At 41.0% G+C, this 20691-nt stretch overlaps 1 protein-coding gene across 2 annotated transcripts; it reads left to right on the top strand.

The window, feature by feature from the left end:
• The first annotated feature begins 1134 nt into the window (after positions 1 to 1134).
• kdm5c (lysine (K)-specific demethylase 5C) lies at positions 1135 to 20656 on the top strand. 2 transcript variants are annotated; one of them, XM_044037978.1, is made up of 29 exons: positions 1135 to 1477; positions 3257 to 3404; positions 5261 to 5338; positions 5433 to 5555; positions 5642 to 5812; positions 5965 to 6099; positions 7610 to 7666; positions 10103 to 10226; positions 10506 to 10780; positions 11128 to 11286; positions 11381 to 11500; positions 11585 to 11743; positions 12690 to 12871; positions 12992 to 13154; positions 13240 to 13359; positions 13441 to 13635; positions 13773 to 13954; positions 14061 to 14185; positions 14278 to 14425; positions 14499 to 14589; positions 14772 to 15154; positions 15249 to 15387; positions 15539 to 15718; positions 16476 to 16604; positions 16706 to 17449; positions 17555 to 17597; positions 17695 to 17894; positions 19372 to 19560; positions 19644 to 20656. In XM_044037978.1, exons 2-29 carry the CDS (start codon positions 3261 to 3263, stop codon positions 19650 to 19652), a joined length of 4767 nt encoding a protein of 1588 aa, XP_043893913.1. In that variant the 5' UTR covers positions 1135 to 1477; positions 3257 to 3260; the 3' UTR covers positions 19653 to 20656. The 2 variants fall into 2 exon arrangements, with proteins under 2 accessions (XP_043893913.1, XP_043893914.1); XM_044037979.1 differs by lacking the exon at positions 7610 to 7666.
• The last annotated feature ends 35 nt before the right edge of the window (positions 20657 to 20691 follow it).

Here is a 20691-nt window from a genome sequence, read left to right as displayed (position 1 = left end):
ATGCATACAAAGGCCAGAATACATCATCAAAAATAGAACACACAAAAGGGGAGTTGAGGAAATGCTACCTGAAGAAGAGGATACACAGGAGGCACAGTATATCAATTCATGCATACAGAGGCCAGAATACATCATTAAAAATGGAAAACACAAAAAGGTAGCTTTTTTGAGGAAATGCTATCTGAAGAAGAGTCTTCAAAGAGGATACACAAGAGGTAATGTTAACAATAAATAAATACATGAATGAATATTAAATACTTATGAAATCCTAAGCAAGACAAGCATTGCCATGCATTAAAATAGAGAGTAAGAAAGTAATTTTCTTTTTCTATTAAAAGGTTCTTGATTAATGGGCATTAAAAATTAAACATGACATTTAAAAACTCATGAAATAAATGCAGAATATTAGAAATGTGACCTAAATAACATGAAATGCTGATAATAGATACAAAATATGATGGCAGCTGACTTTAATTTAGCTTTTGACCTTTTTAAGCTATTGTTCAGATGAGTTTAAGCTAACCTTTAGTTGTCATCTGTTTAAATTTCAGCTAGACTTGAGCTGGCTTTTGACTTTTTTAAAAGCTATTTTAAGCAAAACCTTTAGCTCTCTTCCGTTTAATGTATATATAGAACACATTCCAATTCATGCACACAAAGGCCAGAATACGTCATAAAAATGGAAAACACAAAAAAGGATTTGAGGAAATGCTTTCAGAGAGGTTTTTCTTCAAGAGGATACGCAAGAGGCACAGTTAAAAATAAATAAATAAATGAATATTAAATCCTAAGCAAGACAAGAAGACGGATAAGAGTGAGTATGACCTGCATCAGAATAGAGAGTAATACAATAAAATTTAAAAAGGTCCTTGAATAATAGGCATTCGACATTAAACAAGAAATTTGAAATGAAAAAATGTAAACTAATTCAATACACGCGTATTCATAAAAAAAATATTATTAATGTGACAGAAATAGCATAAAATACTGATCGATGGATACAAAATGTGATGACAGCTGACCCAGATATGATAATTACACGACTGATGTGCGTACGTGGGGACTACTTTCAGGGAGTAAACGTGACGGACGTGGTGTGAAGATTACAGGTTGTGCTTTGGTCGTGAGAAAAAAAAAACTAAGATGGCGTCTCGTCAAGAAAGATAGGATGGCCTGAAGAGAGTGATGGTGATGATCGGGAAATGATTGAGAACGACTCGACCGATTAAGTTTGATACTCTCATTTACCATTAAACGAACTTCTGCCACTCATGCTGTGAGCCCGTGTCGTTTGACACGACGGAGTCTATGGAGAACCGAGGCTGAAATACGGTCAACTTTGCTAGCAGCGGTAGCTAGCAGCCAACTGGACCGAGCACAGCTGGCCAACGTTAGCTAACCACCAGTCACCACAACAACAGAGGAAGGAGAGCAGCCAGCAGCCCTATCATACCCCGGGACATCGAGGTGTCTTTGGGTCAGTCTCGGAAATACAACCACACACTCAAATGAAAGGAGCTCGACTAATAACCGTATATGTAGTTTTTTTTGCTTCACAGACCAGTTTAATGTCATATGTGTGGTTATTAGCATCGTTTTAGTTGGCAGGTTGTGCTTATCAATGGTTGATAGTGTTGACTTTAGTTTTGTCAAGCCTCCCACAATGTTAGCCTAGCTAGTTGTCTAACAACCGTGAGAAGCAATGAGACAGAGCTGAGGAAGAAGTGGAGGCCTCGATGCTAACGTTAGCTGTAAGCGGCGTTGTTGCCCATGAAAGATGAACAATAGACAACACTGGACCTCATGATTGGCCAAATATGAGACAGGACTGACACATAGACAACCACCTATGAATAACCGAAGTCATATCATTTTCTTTATTTTATCTTTGGAAGGTAAGCATGGTTTTAATGCCAGTTATCCCAAGTTTAATTGCTAGAAGCTAACTCTTGTTTGTATCCCGTGTTATTTAAACAATTCAGTGAACATCATTGGACCAAAGCATAATTGATTAATTATTTTAGGTGTAGGATAGTCATGTCGGTCAACCCATTCACGAGTAGTGATGACTTCATGGCCCTCCATACCTCAGGGTTCATGGCCTCCACGCCATTGTTTGTCTGTAAGTCCATCAAGAGTAAGTTAGGTGGGACACATGCCACGCCAGTCCATGGCATCAAGTTCTCTCTTTTTTTATGACTTCTAGGAATCCCCAGTGACGACACAGAACAGTGTTCTATGATTATTGCGATCACAATTTACCTAGTGCTGTATTGCTCACGTGCTTACGTAAACGTTGTCATCTCCTCTGTGTTTAAACTATTTGTTTGTTGTTGTCTTGTGTCTGATAAAGCATTACATAGTCAGAACTGTTGCCCCTTCCCACAATGGGAAAACTGATTGACCAAAGCATGGCAGTTGTTTTGTTGTGTCTGGTGGTGGGGGAGGGGGTTAAACAATGAATACTTTGATGGGGAAAAAATTCCCATCCTGGTGTTGTCTGTGGTTAATAACTATTTACTAGGTCAGTGTAGTGCTTGGCTAAATGATGAATTCTGAACCATATAGAGACTAACAAATGTTTTAGTTAGTGCCACTGGGCCATTAAGTAATGAATTGATTACACTGAACAAGTGCAGAAAGTTATTGTATACTTTGTAATATGCCCTTAGACTTAGCGAACCCTGGTTGTATTGACTTCTTATTGAATTTTTCATTAACCTTATGAAATAGAATGTGCCCACAGGCCGTTGTTTTTTTTTTGCCTGTTATTACCTCTGCCGAATAGGTTATGTTTTTGGTTGTGTGCAGTGTAGTGGAAAATGTAATGGATGAAATTTGCATAAACTTTCTGAGGATGTAGGTTAGGGCCCAAGGAAGTAAGTATTAGGTTGTAATTGTGATACAGAGGTAGGTATTAACACAGAGGTAAACTGAGTCTCCTTTGCTTAGGTAGTGCTTTCTGTAATTTGAAACATTATTGTAATACATGTCTTGTATATGTTGTCTGTGAAGGTTAAATGGTTGTAAAAGTATACCTTTCTGTCTATTGCTTTAGTCTTTTTTGGCTTTACACCACACTGAACTCCTCCACAATGTGAAGAGGTAATTTAGTCACAGTTGTACTTAACAAAGAAAAATAAGAATTACTCTCTCAAAATTGCTCTTTGGGATGTTGTACGATGCAGTCACAGTCATTCGTGAATCTGCCAGAGTTCATTAACTTGTTTTGCATTGTTGACCTTCCTGTTGTCAGGGCAATGGAGGGAGAAGAGTTTGTACCTCCTCCGGAGTGTCCAGTATTTGAGCCATCATGGGAGGAGTTCCAAGATCCCCTGGGCTACATCGCCAAGATACGTCCAATTGCAGAGAAGTCTGGAATCTGCAAAATCCGACCTCCTCAAGTAAATATTTGCTTGTGCTTGACTTATGTTAAATAAATAAATGTATTTATTTATTTATATGTTCATTTCGGTCATGACATTTAGATCACACATCAGTGTAGTGTAAATAAATTGATTGTTCTTAGTTTTCTGTGAGTATCATGTAACATGCACAGATTGTTTATTTATGAAGGAAATTATTACATTACATTACATGTCATTTAGCAGACGCTTTTATCCAAAGCGACTTACAATGGAATCAAGTACAATTAGCCAGGGGTGGAATCGAACTTGCGACCATGATGTCTTTGGTACACAAGGCAGGGTCTTAACCACTGAGCCACTGAGCCACTCCACCCCCGTAATTATAAGGTATATGAATTTGAAATTAGACTAGATATTAACTAAATCATCAAGAGGCACAATTTCTGGTGACATCAGTGATGTAGATTTCTATTTTTCTCTATTTTGTGTTGTGAAGCTGTTTTTGAGTAAACATGTTTTTTCATATCATGACTGATGATCCTGTATTACCAGTGTGCTCACAGATGGAATGCTTTTTGTAATTATCTGAAGCCCCGTTCACACGAGGATGCTTGCGGGTAAAAATGACAAAATATTTTATCGGAAGTGCCTTTCGTTTAGACGGTGATGGCGTTTTTGGGGTTAAAAAAACGCAAAAATCTGAAACCACCCTCCAGAGTGGAGAACTAGAATACGCTCCGCTGTAGCGTCTCCGTCTACACTGGCAGCTGCAAAACTCTGCTCAGATCTGCTCACGTCTACACGTTTACGTCACATACATGCGCCAGTACTTTGGACGAAACCTGGGAGATCTAGTTGATGGTGGGCTAACTTTGTCCACACAATTCCACACACTTTTGCGTCACCCTATCTGCTCACGTCGCGTACACGTTTACGTCACATACATGCGCCAGTACTTTGGACGAAACCTGGGAGATCTAGTTGATGGTGGGCTAACTTTGTCCACACAATTCCACACACTTTTGCGTCACCCTATGCACGCTGATTTCCTCCTGAAAACGCTTGTCTAAACGTGGAATAAAAAGTGAAGGCACGACGCCACTTTTGTGGCATCTCAGTCATCTCGGTATGAACGTGCAATAGCATCTATTCTGATGTGATGAGTTAGAATATTATATAACTTTTTCTGATTCTCCCATAATTGCAAGGAAGACTTAATATGCTTACAATAATTACATCAAAACATCAGAGAGTAGAGAGTTGACTGGTTACTTGTGGAAAACTACACATGGTGTGTAATTATATCCATTCCAATCCAGTTTTATTTATAATGTGCCTTTAAAAACCACACAGTCAGCCAACGTGCTGTACAGTAACATTTACGCATAAAACGCAATAAAACACAAGCAAAAGGCCTTTCAAATAAAGAGAGAAACCCTAAAGAATATATGCAGCTTGAAAGCAACATCTCCCACTGTTTTAAAAGCCAAGAAAAAGAGGTGCATATTAAGTAGAGATTTAAAAACAGACAAGAGAGGCCTACTTAATGTGGAAAGGTAACCTCTGTAACTTCATAGCCTTATTAATTAAAGCCTTATCACTACCATGTCCATCCCAAGATGAGGTGATAGGAAAGAAATAAGGCATTAATTGTAGTGTGAACTTCACTTGCTCTTTAATAGGCAGCCTTAGTTATCACTTATATTAAACTGAAGCCAAGTTCTTGAGCCTTAAAGCTGAGTCAGACCAAACAAAGCTCACAATCTCATTAATGTCCTATGCCCATGTCCATTTGCTTTTTTTAGTAAGCTCCCTGAATGACAGGGGTAATTTATCTGTTAATGCTTTAGCACATAGGCTTACAAGTTTAATTGTGTCTTTGTGCCACTTAGGACTGGCAACCACCATTTTCAGTGGAGCTGGAGACCTTCCGCTTCACACCTCGCATCCAAAGGCTTAATGAGCTGGAGGTACGTTTTGTCTTAACAGTGCACGTTGTCATCATGCGATCAAGTCCTTCATTCAACTGGCCAGTAATTTTGGTGGTCATGCATTTTGTTCTAGGCGGAGACCAGAGTGAAGCTCAATTATCTGGACCGCATTGCCAGGTTCTGGGAAATCCAGGCATCCTCACTAAAAATCCCACACATTGAAAGGCGCATCCTTGATCTTTTCAGTCTGTCAAGGGTAAGTAAGAACAGAACTGCTTTTATTCTGAATATACATTTTGAGATATACATGCTAAATTGGTCACAAAATGCAATTTTTTCCAGATTGTAACAGATGAAGGAGGTTTTGAGATGGTCTGTAAGGAACGACGCTGGGCTCGTGTGGCCCAGAGGCTTGGTTACCCCACAGGCAAAAACATTGGTTCTCTGTTGCGCTCACATTATGAGAGGATTGTCTACCCTTTTGAAACGTTCCAGTCTGGTTCCAGCCTGCCGGTATCTCTTCACATTCTTGTCCCTACTTTTTGTGTTATCTGTCAATAGATGGTATTCAGTATACATTTTTTGTTGTTTCTGTCACATATGAAACGTTGTGTGGTATTTATGGATATGTTTTCATGTAAACTCTGTCCTTATGTCATTTCTAGCATTGTAAGCCAAAGCATTACGATGGTGAGGATGTGGATAAAGAGTACAAGCCCCACTCAATCCCCCTGCGACAGTCTGTGCAGCCGTCCAAAACCAGCACGTATGGACGCAGAGCAAACCGATGCCAGCCTGATGTGAGTGAGCGTACCTGCTCATATTTGTCATTGGGTAACTTTACCTGTTACCAGTCTGTTCTTTGTCACTTAAACAGTTTGTTGGATGACATTTCCAAGTGTGTCTTACCACATCAAGATAAAAAATGTTTTATGTTGCACTTTTCAAGCACACAGAAATCCCTTGAATCATTTGAAGTATGGTTTGTCAAAGAAGAGTTCCTTTTCAGCAGTGCCACTTGTAAACTTTAACCATCCAGTGTCCTCACCTGTAAGCACTTTATCACTGATGGTTCCTCACAGAACATGCTCCAAACCATATATCAAAACCATTGCCACAGATGATGTTACTTGTACTTGTTGTGTTAATGATTGCAGCTTTGTAAATTGGCTTCATTTATTACGTGTTCAATATTTATTGCCAATTTGATACAAAATGTGCTATGATGTAGGTTTTTTAACACCCAGGATATAAAAACAGAAAATCCAAACTTTTGTTTCCTAAATTTGTTGGGGTAAATGTGATGTAGCACTCGAGCGCATCCAAGCTTGCTTATCCTCCATCTTGCCATGCTGCTATGCTTAATCCTGCTGTTTTTTTTACTCTCTGCTCCATGGCTTATGCAAGTGTCTGCTTTGTTTTTCTACTGTCTTCCATCCCCTCAATCATTTTCATAAGTCACATGTTTACACAAATCTGTGCTTTACATTAATGCTGTCATTACAGGACCAGCAAACCATAATGTTAAATCATGCTAATGAAATGCAAGCTGATGATGGTCATTTTCAACCCTAACACTCCTTTTACTCATCATATTATTTCATTTCTCATGCTGGAACACACATTTTGTTTTGCATAAATACGTAGATGCTCCAGTGGAGAATGTTCGTATTAATTAAAAGAAAAAAAGTTTTCTTACATTAATAAAGCATTGAAAGCTCAACAGGCTGCACCATCTTCTCCAGTGGCAGCAAGTTTGGGGTTAGAATATCATGGTTGGTTACCTAATTCTCTTATGTGATTCAAGACTGTGGTACCATGGTTTTGCTCTCATTTGTTAAATCCCCCACATAAACAAACACTGCATTCACGTAACAAGAATCATATTCCAACCTAAATTGTGTTCCCATACTGACCTCATTTCATACAAATCGTGTAGGTGCCACAGCATAATCAGCTGTTTACAACATGCAGCTTCACAGTCATAATGGAGCAATTGGATTTTTCCAAACGGATTTTAATGTATCTTTCAACTTCAATCAGAAGACACTGATGTATACCAGTAAAACCATCTAGCAACACACTGGTCTATCAGACTGCAGTGTAAATAAAACAAATCTTAATTATGCATAGCTTTCCTGTTGGATTTAATATATCCTTCAATGAATATGACCCATGTCTCATAATGTGTCCCACTGATATTTTTCCTACAATAGCTGGTTCTGTTCTCTTCCGGCTCTCCCCCTCCTCCCATCTCCACTTTCCCCTCTTGTCTTAGTTTATTGTTACTGTTATTGTCTCCCCTTGCAGGGTCCAGAGGATCTGGCCCCCCATCCTCTCACCACTGGCTCTGAACTCATCTCTGCGGTACTGCCTCTTGAGCACATGAGCTCACCTTCTGCGCCCCCCCCCCCACACACACTTTTTCTTCCTCCTTACCTAAACCACCTCACCAACTACTTCCAACTTTTCATTAACATGCAGCCATACATCGAATGTGTAGTGGGTGGCATAACTGTAGCAGATATGTTGCCATAGTAATACATGCACTTTGATTTCCAGATCAGTCGGTAAACAAAGTGGAAGATTTTCTTAACCTGCTCGCTTGTATAATTTAATTTAAAACGCTGTTCTTCAGGAACAAGCTCGAGAATTATTTTTAAAAAACAAGACCGTGCCATCTCATATTGAACAGAGGTCTCTTGTTTTTAAATTAAAATTTTAAAGGTAAGCAAATTTACAAAGTTACTGCGGAAGTTACTGTGAGCTAATACTTCAGCAATAGCACAGTCCATTGTATATGTAGAATCTTTCACTTTATCCCAAATTGACGATTTTAGAGTCTAGTTAAGTTCTTGTGCTCTGTAGCTTTCTCCCTTTCACTCATGCACTTTTCTCTGTGGTTGTACTTGACTTGTAATGCTGGGCTGTCTGTGTGCCTTTGTTGTTTTGCCTTGCTCTGTACTCAATACAGCAGCTAAGCCTTCTGGCTGCATGCGCTCTCTTTTAGAGTGCACTCACAGAAGAACCCAGTAATGTTGGATTAATATTCTTGTGCTAGTCAGGCAGGAGGTTAAGTATTGGGTGTCTTGAAGCGCTGGAGCTTAACGTGTTTTTTTTTTAACATGTGTTGGCCTTAAAGTTTCTGTAAATTTTCTTTTTTTTTAAGCCAAACGTTGTGTTTATTCCCCTTCATTATCACGTCCTGTTGTCTGCTGTGTTCAGTCCTCATCCCACTTGGATAGACACTTGGTCAATGCACTTTTGTAATGTCTGCACAGATGAAGGTGTAATTGCACACAAGTGGCAAACACATCCACCTTGGATGTTGTGTCCTGTTTTTGTGACATGACTGACACTCGAGCGATGTTGTCATGACAAGTATAGAGTGAGTTCTTGCTGTGGAAATACAGGTTGTGGTCTAACTACATGTGTGCTGTGTTTTTGGTCCACACCTGAGCGGTGAACAGATCGAAGAGTGAACTCTTTCCCAGACTAAGCTTATAGCACTTTAAAATGGATGTTTAGAGACAAAGTCCAGACATGGAGCCTGTTCTAAATGTATTGAAATATATGAATTTTGTTCCACTTTTTTGTGCTTTTCAGTTCCAGTGAGTGGTTATTGAAAGTTGTGTTAAGACCTGTGTCTGTTGCTGATGTTTGCAATCATATGGCTGACTGAAACCAGCGCCCACATTGCAGCCAGGCTTCTAAAGATAATCGTGAAACTGAGATGTAATAACTGCACTGAAATGATTTGAAGGAATACACTTGTTCAATATTCAGTGAGAGGGCTGATAACACATGCCATCTGTATAGGAATAGGCTTCAACAATGTTAGCCAGTGCAATATAAAAGACATGCATTCATATTAAATGACATTTTAAATAGCTGACTTGAAAGTTTTGGAAGGTTACAAAAATGCAGCAGTGGCAGAACTCTCCAAATCTGAGCAGTTTCCAGATTGAAAGGACAAGTAAGCTCTGTAAAAGCGCCTCTTCCAATGTCCCATTGTCAAAGCTTTGGTGGCCCAGAATTTCGGGTTAAAAATGTGACAAGATCAGGAAACAACCCTGACTACAAAAATATTCAACTAAAATCAGAATATTTTAGTTTATTAATAATAACAATAATAATAATAAACTTGATTTGAAATGCACCTTTCTTAACAAATGTGTTGGTTTGCAAGGTTAAGCCAGTTAATAAACTCCATATGTTACCATACATTTCTACGCATCTAAAAAAAGTTTGTCTGACAAAGAAACAACACAACAGTTTTAAATGTTGGAATTGACAGCAGTGAACAAATGGACTGTAGCAGAAGAGGCAGTAGAGCTCTATCTCAGCAGTCTTTATGGCTCAAATTTAAGTTATAAACCTATGTTGTGCATTTTCTGTGTTTTTTAGCCAAAACAATTGCAAAATACAAATTTCCCTTTGATGATTTTTCTTATAAACAAAACACTAAAAACACAAATCAGGATTTGATTTAAAAAAACAAAACAAAAACTGAATCGTTAGTCGATAAAATCTAAAAGACATTCAAGTATAACTGTATGGTTGCAACTGCTGGTGATTGTGTGTCTTGGTGGTGGGTCTTAACCTTGAAGCTTTCACTTTTAAGTAGGCTAACTTTTCTTTACTGTCTAACCCAGCACAAACCCTTGGTGTGATGCACTGCTATGCTATTATGTTTCAACTGTTTGTTCTGCATTTGGCCTTAGCCTGTGCTTTGCTCTATGTGCTTTGGAAAGTAGGAGCAGCCTTTCTGTCCCTTACTAATGGGAATGTACTTTTATCCAGCCTGAGCCGACAGAGGAGGACATAGAGAAGAACCCAGAACTGAAGAAGCTACAGATTTATGGCGCAGGGCCAAAGATGATGGGACTTGGACTGGTTGCGAGGTATAAAGGCATCAGGAAGAAAGGTAACTGCCGCAACCACCTTCTAATTTGCATACAGTTGATTGACTTTTGGCATTTGTAACAATGAGAAACCTAGAAATTTCAATTTCACAAATAATTAAACATAGCTTAAGCAATAAGACAAAGTCAAGTATTTCTGACTCAGTTTGGATATAACATACGTCATGCCATCACCCTATAGTGTGAAGATTTTATTGTCTGTGAAGATTTTATTGTCTGTGATGGCTGGAAACTTGATTCTGAACACTCCATGCTCTCTTTTTTTTTCGTTCTTTTTTTAGACGAGCTGCCTCAGACTGTTAATATCAAGGAAGATGTGTCTGCTGCACCTGCTGATACCTTAGTGAAAGCAGAGCCACTGGAGCCTCAGGAGAAGCAGAGTGAAGGGGGCACATCTAGTCCCCAACTGCCTCCACCTAGCCTCACAATTAAGCCAGAAGTAAAGAAAGAAGAACCACAGAATGGAAAATATGAGGAGGAGGAGGATGATGATCCAGATAAGCCATGCACCAAAATGACTATGAGGCTTAGAAGCAACCTCAACAACCCACAGTGTGTAAGTAGATCAAAAGATGCACCCGAGAAAAAGGTTGTGCTGATTTGTTTAAAAACAAAACAAAAATTTGTGTTCGATACATGCTGTGTAACTCTCTTACCTGAAATCTTCAACCACCACAAGATGTCGGTGCAAACACAAAGCACTCTGCTCTTTATTAATTGTCAAACTACATACTAGGTATGACAGATCAGTGACTTCTTCTTTTCATAGTGTAAACCTTTGAATTTAATAGGCGCTGAAGCATGCAAACAGTTCCTGATAGGGACATAGTAATTGTTCAAACATTTACTCCTCTGGCTCTAATCCTGAGACCCAAATTTTTTTCTCTTCTCGCTTTTGTAAAGGTGGAGTCTTTTGTTTGTCGAATGTGTGGTCGGGGTGACGATGATGATAAACTCATGCTGTGTGATGGATGCGATGATAACTATCACACCTACTGTCTACTACCCCCGCTCTCTGATCCTCCCAAAGGCAACTGGCGATGTCCCAAATGTGTGGCAGAGGTAAGAAAAAGTGCTCGTCTGTGACTGTAACACTCTCAACATAGGTTGGGTTTCTCCTAACTCGCAACATTGTGTTTGACTTTTCCACTTTTAGGAGTGCAAGAAGCCGACAGAAGCATTTGGGTTTGAACAAGCTACACGAGAGTACACTCTGCAGAGTTTTGGGGAAATGGCTGATTCATTCAAAGCAGATTACTTCAATATGCCTGTCCATGTAAGCGTGCCTACACAAGTCACAGCCATATTTCTGGCACTTTGTGGTGACTAAACTCAAGGATATTTGTTCTTGTTGGTGTAGATGGTCCCCACTGAGCTTGTGGAGAGGGAGTTTTGGAGGCTAGTCAGTAGTATTGAGGAAGACGTGACTGTGGAGTACGGAGCGGACATACACTCCAAGGAGTTTGGCAGTGGCTTCCCAATGAACAATGGCAAGAAGAAGCTCACAAAGGAAGAGGAGGTATGTACATTGTATTTATTTATTTATTGTAATCTCAATAGTCTGAGTGCTTTTGATTACAACCAGACAACTTTTGCAGTCCAACAGTGGTAAAATGTGAAACTTCTATAATGTGCTAATTACATAAAATATACACAATATGGACAAAAGTACCAACAGGCAATGTAATGATGTATACAAATACATATATAGTACTTTATTATGGAGTTGGTCCCTCTTTTGCAGCTATAACAGCTTCCACACTTCTCTGAAGACTTTCCTCAATATAGAAGTGTTTCTCTGGGTATTTGTGTCCATTCATTCTGTAGAGCATTTATTAGGTCAGGCTGCTGGACAATTTCTGTTCCAGTTGATACCAAAGGTGCTCTATGGGGTTGAGGTCAGGGTTCTGTGCAGGCCAGTCAAGTTCTTCCACACCAAACTTGTCAAAACATGTCTTTATAGTTCTTGCTTTGTTCACCAAACTTGTCAAAACATGTCTTTATAGTCCTTGCTTTGTTCACTGGGGCAAAATCGTGTTGGAATAGAAAAGAGTCTTCCTCAAACAGTTTCCACAATGTTGCAAGCATAGCATTGTTCAAAATGTCAATATTTAATAGTTGTGGCCAAATACTTTGGTCCATATAGTGTACATGCTTTCCCAAATTCTTGAATTCACAGTCATGGCAGATCAGGCATTATTAACAATACAACACAGGTAGAGACAAAACCACTGCAAAAGCACATGTCAGATTTCTCAGAAAAACTGTACATTTGAACGACATTGTTACCACTGTCCCACTAAAGAAGAGGAGATATTAATTCTGTGACAGTCCCATCATTTTTCAATTAACCAATTTGTCATTGTAAACATAAATATGCAGCATTGAGTCTATTGTTTTACATGAAACAGCTTACTTGTAACTACATGCTTACCTGTAATTTGCGCTCTGTCCTTTTCTGTCAGGAATATGCTCGCAGTGGCTGGAACTTGAATGTGATGCCTGTGCTGGAGCAGTCACTCCTGTGCCATATTAATGGAGACATCTCTGGGATGAAGGTTCCTTGGCTTTATGTTGGCATGGTGTTCTCAGCTTTCTGCTGGCACATTGAGGACCACTGGAGCTACTCTATCAACTACCTGCACTGGTACAAAATTCTTGTGTGTTTCTGTGGGTGTTGTGCATGGTTGGCTAAAATGATGGCATCTTTTAATGTGTAGACAATTATGAGCCTTAACCTTGTCTACCCATGTCTTATTATTTAAAGGGGTGAACCCAAGACATGGTATGGAGTTCCTTCTGTGGCTGCAGAGCGACTTGAGGAGGTGATGAACAAGCTTACGCCAGAGCTGTTTGAGTTCCAGCCTGACCTCCTGCACCAGCTCGTCACCATCATGAACCCCAATATCCTCATGTCTCACGGTGTACCGGTCCGTTGTACACAAATGCATGCATACAGCAGAAATATTTTAAATAATAATAAAAAAGCTTAAATCTTCATTGTTTGATTTGCAGGTTGTACGAACCAACCAGTGTGCTGGTGAGTTTGTCATCACCTTCCCCAGAGCCTACCACAGTGGCTTCAATCAGGGATACAACTTTGCTGAAGCTGTCAACTTCTGCACTGCAGACTGGGTATGTCTGTTTACACTCTCTGTTTCAGGTTGTGACATCGTACACAAGACTCCCATGATCATTCCTCTCTCTTTCACTTAGCTGCCTCTTGGCCGCTCCTGTATCGAGCACTACCGGCGTTTAAGGAGGTATTGTGTATTCTCCCATGAGGAGCTCACCTGTAAAATGGCTACCAGCCCAGAGAAACTAGATCTCAACCTGGCCGCTGCTACACACCGTGAAATGTTCATCATCGTTCAGGAAGAGAGGAAGCTGCGGAAGGCTCTGATGGAGAGGGTGAGATATATATGTAGATTCTCCATTTATTTATTTCCTGATTCTGTCTCCGTAAGTGAATAGTGGTTTGATTTAATTACCATGTCTAACTTCCTTTTGTTTGTGATTGTTCAAAAACATATGTCCTGCACCTTCAGGGTATTACTGAAGCGGAGCGTGAGGCATTTGAGCTGCTGCCTGATGATGAGAGACAGTGTGATAAATGCAAGACCACATGCTTCCTCTCTGCTCTGGCCTGCTCAAATTGTCCAGAGCATCTGGTGTGTCTCTATCACACTCAGGATCTGTGCAACTGCCCCACTGACAAACTCTACCTCAGGTTGTGTAACTTAAATATTTTCATTATGTTTGGTGGTAATGTTACCACTGTGTCGATTTTCTGTTTACTGAATCTTGTGGTTTTGTTCTATCCCTTGACTTTACAGGTACAGATATACCCTCGATGAGTTGCTAGCCATGTTACACCGATTAAAGGTTCGATCTGAGTCTTTCGATTCCTGGGCCAATAGAGTAAAGGAGGCTCTTGAGCAAGAAGAGGGAAGCAAGATAGGTGGGAAAGACACACGATTAAATCCCTTGGTTTTGACATTAAGATGTGATTTTAAAAGAACGTGGCAAGATCAAATGGTTCTTTAATTGCAGGTATTGATGACCTGGAAACCCTGAAGATGGAAGCAACAGAGAAAAAGTTTCCAGACAACGAACTTCTCCGGAAACTCAACACAGTCCTTAAAGACATAGATCACTGCCAAAAGACAAGTACTGAACTCCTCAGTAACACAAAGACCAGGTAGGAGAGAACATGCATTTGAAGTTTACACTGTCTGTACACCTACATGTGCTTACGTATGGTTGTCTCTCAGTGAAAGCAAGATGATGCTGGCCGAGCTGAAATCGTTGGTAGAGAAGATGCACAATCTGCCTTGTGTGATGAGCCAGTTGGAGGGAGTGCAGGTAAAAAAAAAAACCAGACTGAAAGTAGCTAAACAAAGCTTTTATTTTCATCTTTTCCTCCAAGACTGATTGAATACACTTCTAAAATATGTACTTGATATCTTTGCTATAATGTTCTTAGCTTAAATGTTATTTGTATTTTGGTCACCCAAGGTTAACCTCTGTATCCTCTGCTTTTCAAGGCAATTCTGCATTTAGTTGAGGATTTCCAGAGACAGGCCCAGGCATTGGTCAATGACAGGGGCTGGAGGAGGGACTCTCCACCTCCGGAACAATTGCAGACATTGTTGGAGCAGGGCAGCAAGCTGCCTGTTGTGGTGCCAGAGTGTAATTTGCTTCAGGGCCTGAAGGAGCAAGGCCACTGGCTGGAAGAGGTGAGGCGCACCCTAGGCACAGAAGGTGGTGAAAGGCAGGAGGTCACATTGGAGGTTTTGAGGAACCTAATGCAAGCAGGCTGCAACGTGCCTCAGAGTATATCTGTGGAGACGGCCATGGCAGAGCTTCAGGAATTGCTTACGATTGCAGAACGCTGGGAGGAGAAGGCACAGATCTGCTTAGAGCAAAGGTAAAACTAATAAGCGTTGGGATTGTCGTTTCACAGCCAGTCTGTCCTGTTTCAAAGACTTTAAGGTTTGTTTGTCACTGTTTTCTTCTTACAGGCAAAAACATCCACTCTCTACCCTGGAGGCAATTGTCAATGAGGCCCAGCTTATCCCAGTCAAGCTTCCCAACATTCTATCTCTACAGAGCTGTCTCACACGAGCACGGGCCTGGGTAACAGACCTGGAGGAAATCCAGGTAAAAAAAAAAAAGAGTGTCTTTTAGCCAAGGCTGTTTTATTTCGATTTTTAGTGGTTTAGTTTGTTATTTAACTGTAACACTGTGAATTGTAAGATGCCTTAAACCACATTATGTTGTGTTTAATATTAATTATCTTTGTTTGTTGAAGAATGGTGAGCATTACCCCTGTCTGGATGACCTCGAGGGCCTGGTGGCAATTGGAAGGGACCTGCCTGTCTACATGGAGGAGCTGAGGCAGTTGGAACTGCAGGTGGCCAGCGCTCACTCCTGGAGGGACAAGGCTACCAAGACCTTCCTGAAGAAGAGCAGTCAGCACAGTCTGCTAGAGGTGAGCACATAGGATAAAATGGGAAATACAGTTAAACTGAAATAAACAACAATATAATATGTCTGTGTAGCCTAACCGACTTTGCACTCCACTTTAAAAGGATAGATCGGGTTTTTTGATTGCCGTTTGTATGATGTATTAATATGTATTATCAACATCGAGTATGCTGCCGCTGAGCACTGGTGTTTCTGTGGACATGCCAGGGAACCCGACGCTTGCTAACATGGCTGCCACCAGGAACAAAAAAACCTCACCTAAAACAAATCTACACCTGCTTAAGTCAATATCTCGAGGATATGTTTTCTGCAATTTCAAGTCATGGCCCTCAGGAGTTGTTGTTCTCCTGCTGCCCTTATCAGTAGGTTTAAATATGTTATCTTGTGAATTCCTTGTTTAAAGTTCTTTGTTTGGATTTGACTACATAGCAGAAACCTAACACATAAAGCAGCAGTAGCCAGCAGCTCCTGTGTCCCTGTGTGTTTGTGCTGATTTTCTCTATGGATGTTGGTGCAAGAGAGTGAGTGGTTTCAAACTTAAGTTTCCACATATTCTCAAGATATCAAACACAAGCTGGGGTAGATTTTTTATCAGGTTTGTCCTGATGGCTGCCATGCTGTCAGTGAAAGTGAGTGTCTGGCTCCCAGACTGGTCAACGGTAACATAACAGTCAATATCTCATTCAAACGCAATAAAATCTGAACTATGTCTTTTAAAAGCTGTCCATATTAGGCATCTGACTCCAGTGTTGCTGTTGCAGGTCTTATGTCCATGTGCAAAAAGAAGGGAAAGGCGGAATGCTACAGAGGCGTTGGATGATCTGTCGGATGATTCCGATACCAACACTCTGGGCCTTTCCGCTCAGGACCTGAGGGACCCTGCAGCTATTGTGAGTCGATGGAACTTTTCTTTTTCTTTTCGTATCCATTTCATGCCATGATGCATGATCACTGGTTGTTTACCTGCACCTGATCTGTGTCTTGACAACAGGTGATGGCCTTCAAACAAGGAGAGCACCAGGAGAAAGACGCACTACTAAGGTTGCAGCAAATGAACATGTGTAAAACTGGAAATATTTCTGCAAGTTGCAAGGAGAACGGGAGGTGGGATGACGCCATGGAGACGGACACATCCAGCCACTCAGAGAACTCTGTAAAAGAGAACGGCAGCAGCAGCAACCACACAGGCACCACTCCTCCTCAGTCAGTGTGTGTGTGCGGCGGGCAGCCTTGTGCTCCTCAACTCCGTTGCCGTCTCTGTAAGGACTGGTTCCATGGCAGTTGCGTCCCTTTCCCCTCCCTGCTCCCCTCCTCTGGACAACTGACTAACCCCCTCTGCTGGTGGGACTGGGACTCACGTTTCTTGTGTCCGCGGTGCCAGCGGTCGCGGCGCCCTCGCCTGGAAACAATCCTGGCGTTACTCGTCGCCCTGCAGAGGCTGCCAGTGCGTCTGCCTGAAGGGGAAGCACTGCAGTGCCTCACAGAGAGGGCCATCACCTGGCAGGGCCGAGCTAAAGAGGCGCTGGAGACGACAGAGCTGCAGCAGGCTCTGCAGAAGCTGCAGGAACTCAAAGACACTCTGGAGTGTGAAGCAGAGAAAGAGGAAGACATGGAAAAGAAGACTGAAAAGAGTTCAGTCATTGTTTTGTCAGACTCTGAAGGGGGGGAAGGAGATGATGTCATCGATCTGACAGATTCACCCAAAAAGAACACAAAACAAAGCAACGGCATTCAGGTTAACACCCACTTCCTCTTGTGTCTATGCACTGTAGACTTATCACTGCAAACTGTACAGAATATACTGCTTTTACCTGTTTTAACACGGCTCATCTTCCCACAGGCTGGATGTGAAAATGGCATCAACAAGAAGTCGAATGTTACAGGTAATAGTTTGTGTTAATTTCCACCAGAGGTTGTTTTCATTCACTCTTTACTGCAGACACCAGTCATGTCAAACATTGCTCTGTGTATAATTTTCAGGTGTGGGGTCCCTGCTGCCTCTGCTGCCTTTACTAAAAGGCCAGGTGGTGGAGCTTTCCCCAGCCACCGTGACCCAGCTGGAGGAGCTGCAGCTGGAAGGAGATCTGCTGGAGGTTTCCTTGGACCAGACAAACGCCATTCACAGAGTTCTCCAAGCGTCGTCTGTCCCACCGAGAGGAACACTGTACACACTCATTCAGGTCTGGAAAAGAAACAGTTCATGAATAAATAACAATAACCTCTTAAAACTCAGATAAGAGTGCTGGCAACATAGTATCAATATAATCAAAAAGGGACATTAAACATGTAATATTAAACTGAAGAATAAAATGTAAATGCAAAACATTAACTGCACCTACAGTCAGGTCTGAAACCACTACCCAGTTTGGGGAAAAAATAGAAAAGCACTTAATATTTGTGTAGATTTACTACAGTAGTGCTGTGGGTGAAAGTGTTTGTCCTCCCTCATTTGTTGTTTTGATTTTGCACAACACGGATACAGTGTTAATTTGTGAATTCAATTCACAAAAAATAACTATCTGAGTTAGATGGACAAATGAAATCATTTGTAAGATGAAAACTCGTCTCACATTTTTGAAACATTAAATATGTTTTCTTTAATTTCTTATCCTCCTTTCATTACAAAACACATGAATAATAATTTTAAGTATGTACTGTATGTTTTCAGATGAGAAAGTTATTTACTACAGCTGAAAAGTGCTTGAAATAGACATTGAAAGTGCTTGAAAAGAGCTTGAATTTGACCTTTTAGAAAATGTGTATGTGCCATATAGTGAATATCTTTTCCTCCAGGGTCACTGTTTGGCCTTGTCCAGTCTTAATGCTAAATCAGTGATGAAGTAGTAATTGTGTTGAGTTTCACTGTCTCAGGGTTCAACTCTATATAACTGAATTTCAACATCACATGGGGAAATGAGTTGCAGTGTTTTGTTACATTTCAGTTTTCCCCTCTAATGCAAGGCAGCTTTATTTGTATGGCATTTCACACACAAGGGCAACTCATTGTATCGTAAATTCACATTTAAACTTTGGAAACATCAAAATGTACAATTTAAACAAGATCATCAACATAAATAAAACAGAGTAATAACATGAATGGAAGAAAACAAAAAGGTTGATTATATGGAGCATAAAATATGACAGTGCAGCATAAAATGTGTCAATTAAAAGAATGTTATGTGCAGAAGATCAAGATTTAGAAATGCTTTAAAGAGTTGAATCATAATCTCAAACCTGTATTTAAAAAATATTCACATTGAGTGCTGATTTCAGTTCCTCTGGTAGTTTGTTCCTCTTGTGTGCAGCACAACCACTATATTCTGCTCCACCATATTTAGTTTGAACTCTGGGCTTGACTATCTGACCTAAGTCAGTAGATCTCCGAGCCCTATGAGGTGTATATTCTTTAAATGTCATTAAAATGTCATGTCAGTGTTTCCCACTACCCTGCATGTTTTCGATGTGTCCCTGCCCCAACACACCTGATTCAAATCAGTTCGTCATCAAGCTCTGACGAAGCCTGATAACGACCCATTCATTTGAATCAGGTGTGTTGGAGCGAGGCATTTAGTGATTTGTAGAATCTATCGAAAAGTTTATTCTATAAGTGACTGGAAGCCAGTGTAAAGACTAATATCCAACACCGCACACCCCCAGATTGAGCTCGCGGAGCAGAGACGAAACAGCCGCGGCCGAACCAAGGAGTCCAAAAGGAAGCGAAAGAGCCACAGAGGGGGCAGCGGAGAGGCAGCAGGAGAACAGTCACTGAAAGCTTCGGAGTCCAAGAAAACCTGTCCTCTCAGCCACAGCCCCTCCCCTCACCTACCTGTTCAGACCCATGCAGAGGTAACGGCCCCCTGTCTTTACCAGGACTATAAATATGTTCTTATTTTCAGGAAGTGACTGAAATCTTTTTTATCTTTTGACAGATTTTGTGATGTAGTCGACGCTGGAGCTCTGTTAAATTGGACACGTCAGAAGAGCTGAAGAGACAGAGCATTCTGTGCCAGAAACCCATGTCAAGCTATAGAAAGATGCAGGACATCCCCCCCCCTTTCTCCCCTACTCCGCCGCCCCCCGCCCTCCTCATCTGTCATTGATACATTCAGACACTAACAGAGCAATGACTCTTCTTCTACACTCCATTGCCTCATGCATAACTCCGACGTATCTTGTCCCATCACCTATTCCCAGACTCCTCGTCCTCCCCCACACTTTATCCTCCACCTCCCTGGATCCGTTTCCACCCCCCTCTGTGAACATGTTAGGACAGGTGTGGGACTTAATGTGATAGGAATGTCATTGGTCTAGAGTCGTCTCTGAGGTCAAGTCAGTATGGTATGTTATCCCAATTGTATTAAACGCTTGTTCAACCGGAGCCTGCGTCAGCGTTGGCAGTTTGCCGTTTCACGTCACTCGAGCTCATCGTCTGGACGCTGGAGAAGCTGTCGGGTCACGCGGGACAGTCTGAAGCCGAGGTGTGGCACAGTGTTCTGAAGGCTGGTCGTAGATTGCAGCGCCGTGGTTACACTTGTATTTTTTTAGTTGTACTGAATCTTGTGTTTGGTGCGGTTCTGAGGGGATATGCATTTTTTGAATAAACTGAGTACATTTTGGGAAGTGTTATAAACAGGCATTAATGTTTTTGGTGCTACTCTCCCAAAATGATTATCTGTACCTCCTTGTTTTTGTTGTTCACCTCTGTTTTCCTTCATTTTTTTAAGCCCCACCCCCCCATCCTTATGACTCTCCACCCTTTTTATTCCTTTCCACTTGGCCTTTTGTCTCTCTCTTTACAGATTTAAGGTAACTTCACTGTAACTCACTTTGTCACAGATTATTTTGTTTTCTGGGTTAAAATTATATTATTATTATTATTATTATTGATATTGCAGACACGCAGTTGTCGTGAGTTTGTGTATAAACTTTTCATTTAAATGTTGCCTTTGTTTCTTTTCACTCTTGTTAGAAAAATAA

This window comes from Solea senegalensis, linkage group LG11 (genome assembly GCF_019176455.1).
Source record: "Solea senegalensis isolate Sse05_10M linkage group LG11, IFAPA_SoseM_1, whole genome shotgun sequence".
NCBI classification, from domain to species: Eukaryota; Metazoa; Chordata; class Actinopteri; order Pleuronectiformes; family Soleidae; genus Solea; species Solea senegalensis.
The sequence above is the reverse complement of the archived record's forward strand: the minus strand, read 5'-3'. Positions and strand labels throughout refer to the sequence as shown.

What these genes read in the sequence shown, in the direction of transcription:
- kdm5c (XM_044037978.1), top strand. Translation starts at nt 3,261, where the DNA reads ATGGAGGGAGAAGAGTTTGTACCTCCTCCGGAGTGTCCAGTATTTGAG. An exon ending in GCTCTGAACTCATCTCTGCG is followed by an intron (nt 7,667 to 10,102) that starts GTACTGCCTCTT and finishes ACTTTTATCCAG; the next exon opens with CCTGAGCCGACAGAGGAGGA. An exon ending in GCCAGTTGGAGGGAGTGCAG is followed by an intron (nt 14,590 to 14,771) that starts GTAAAAAAAAAA and finishes CTGCTTTTCAAG; the next exon opens with GCAATTCTGCATTTAGTTGA.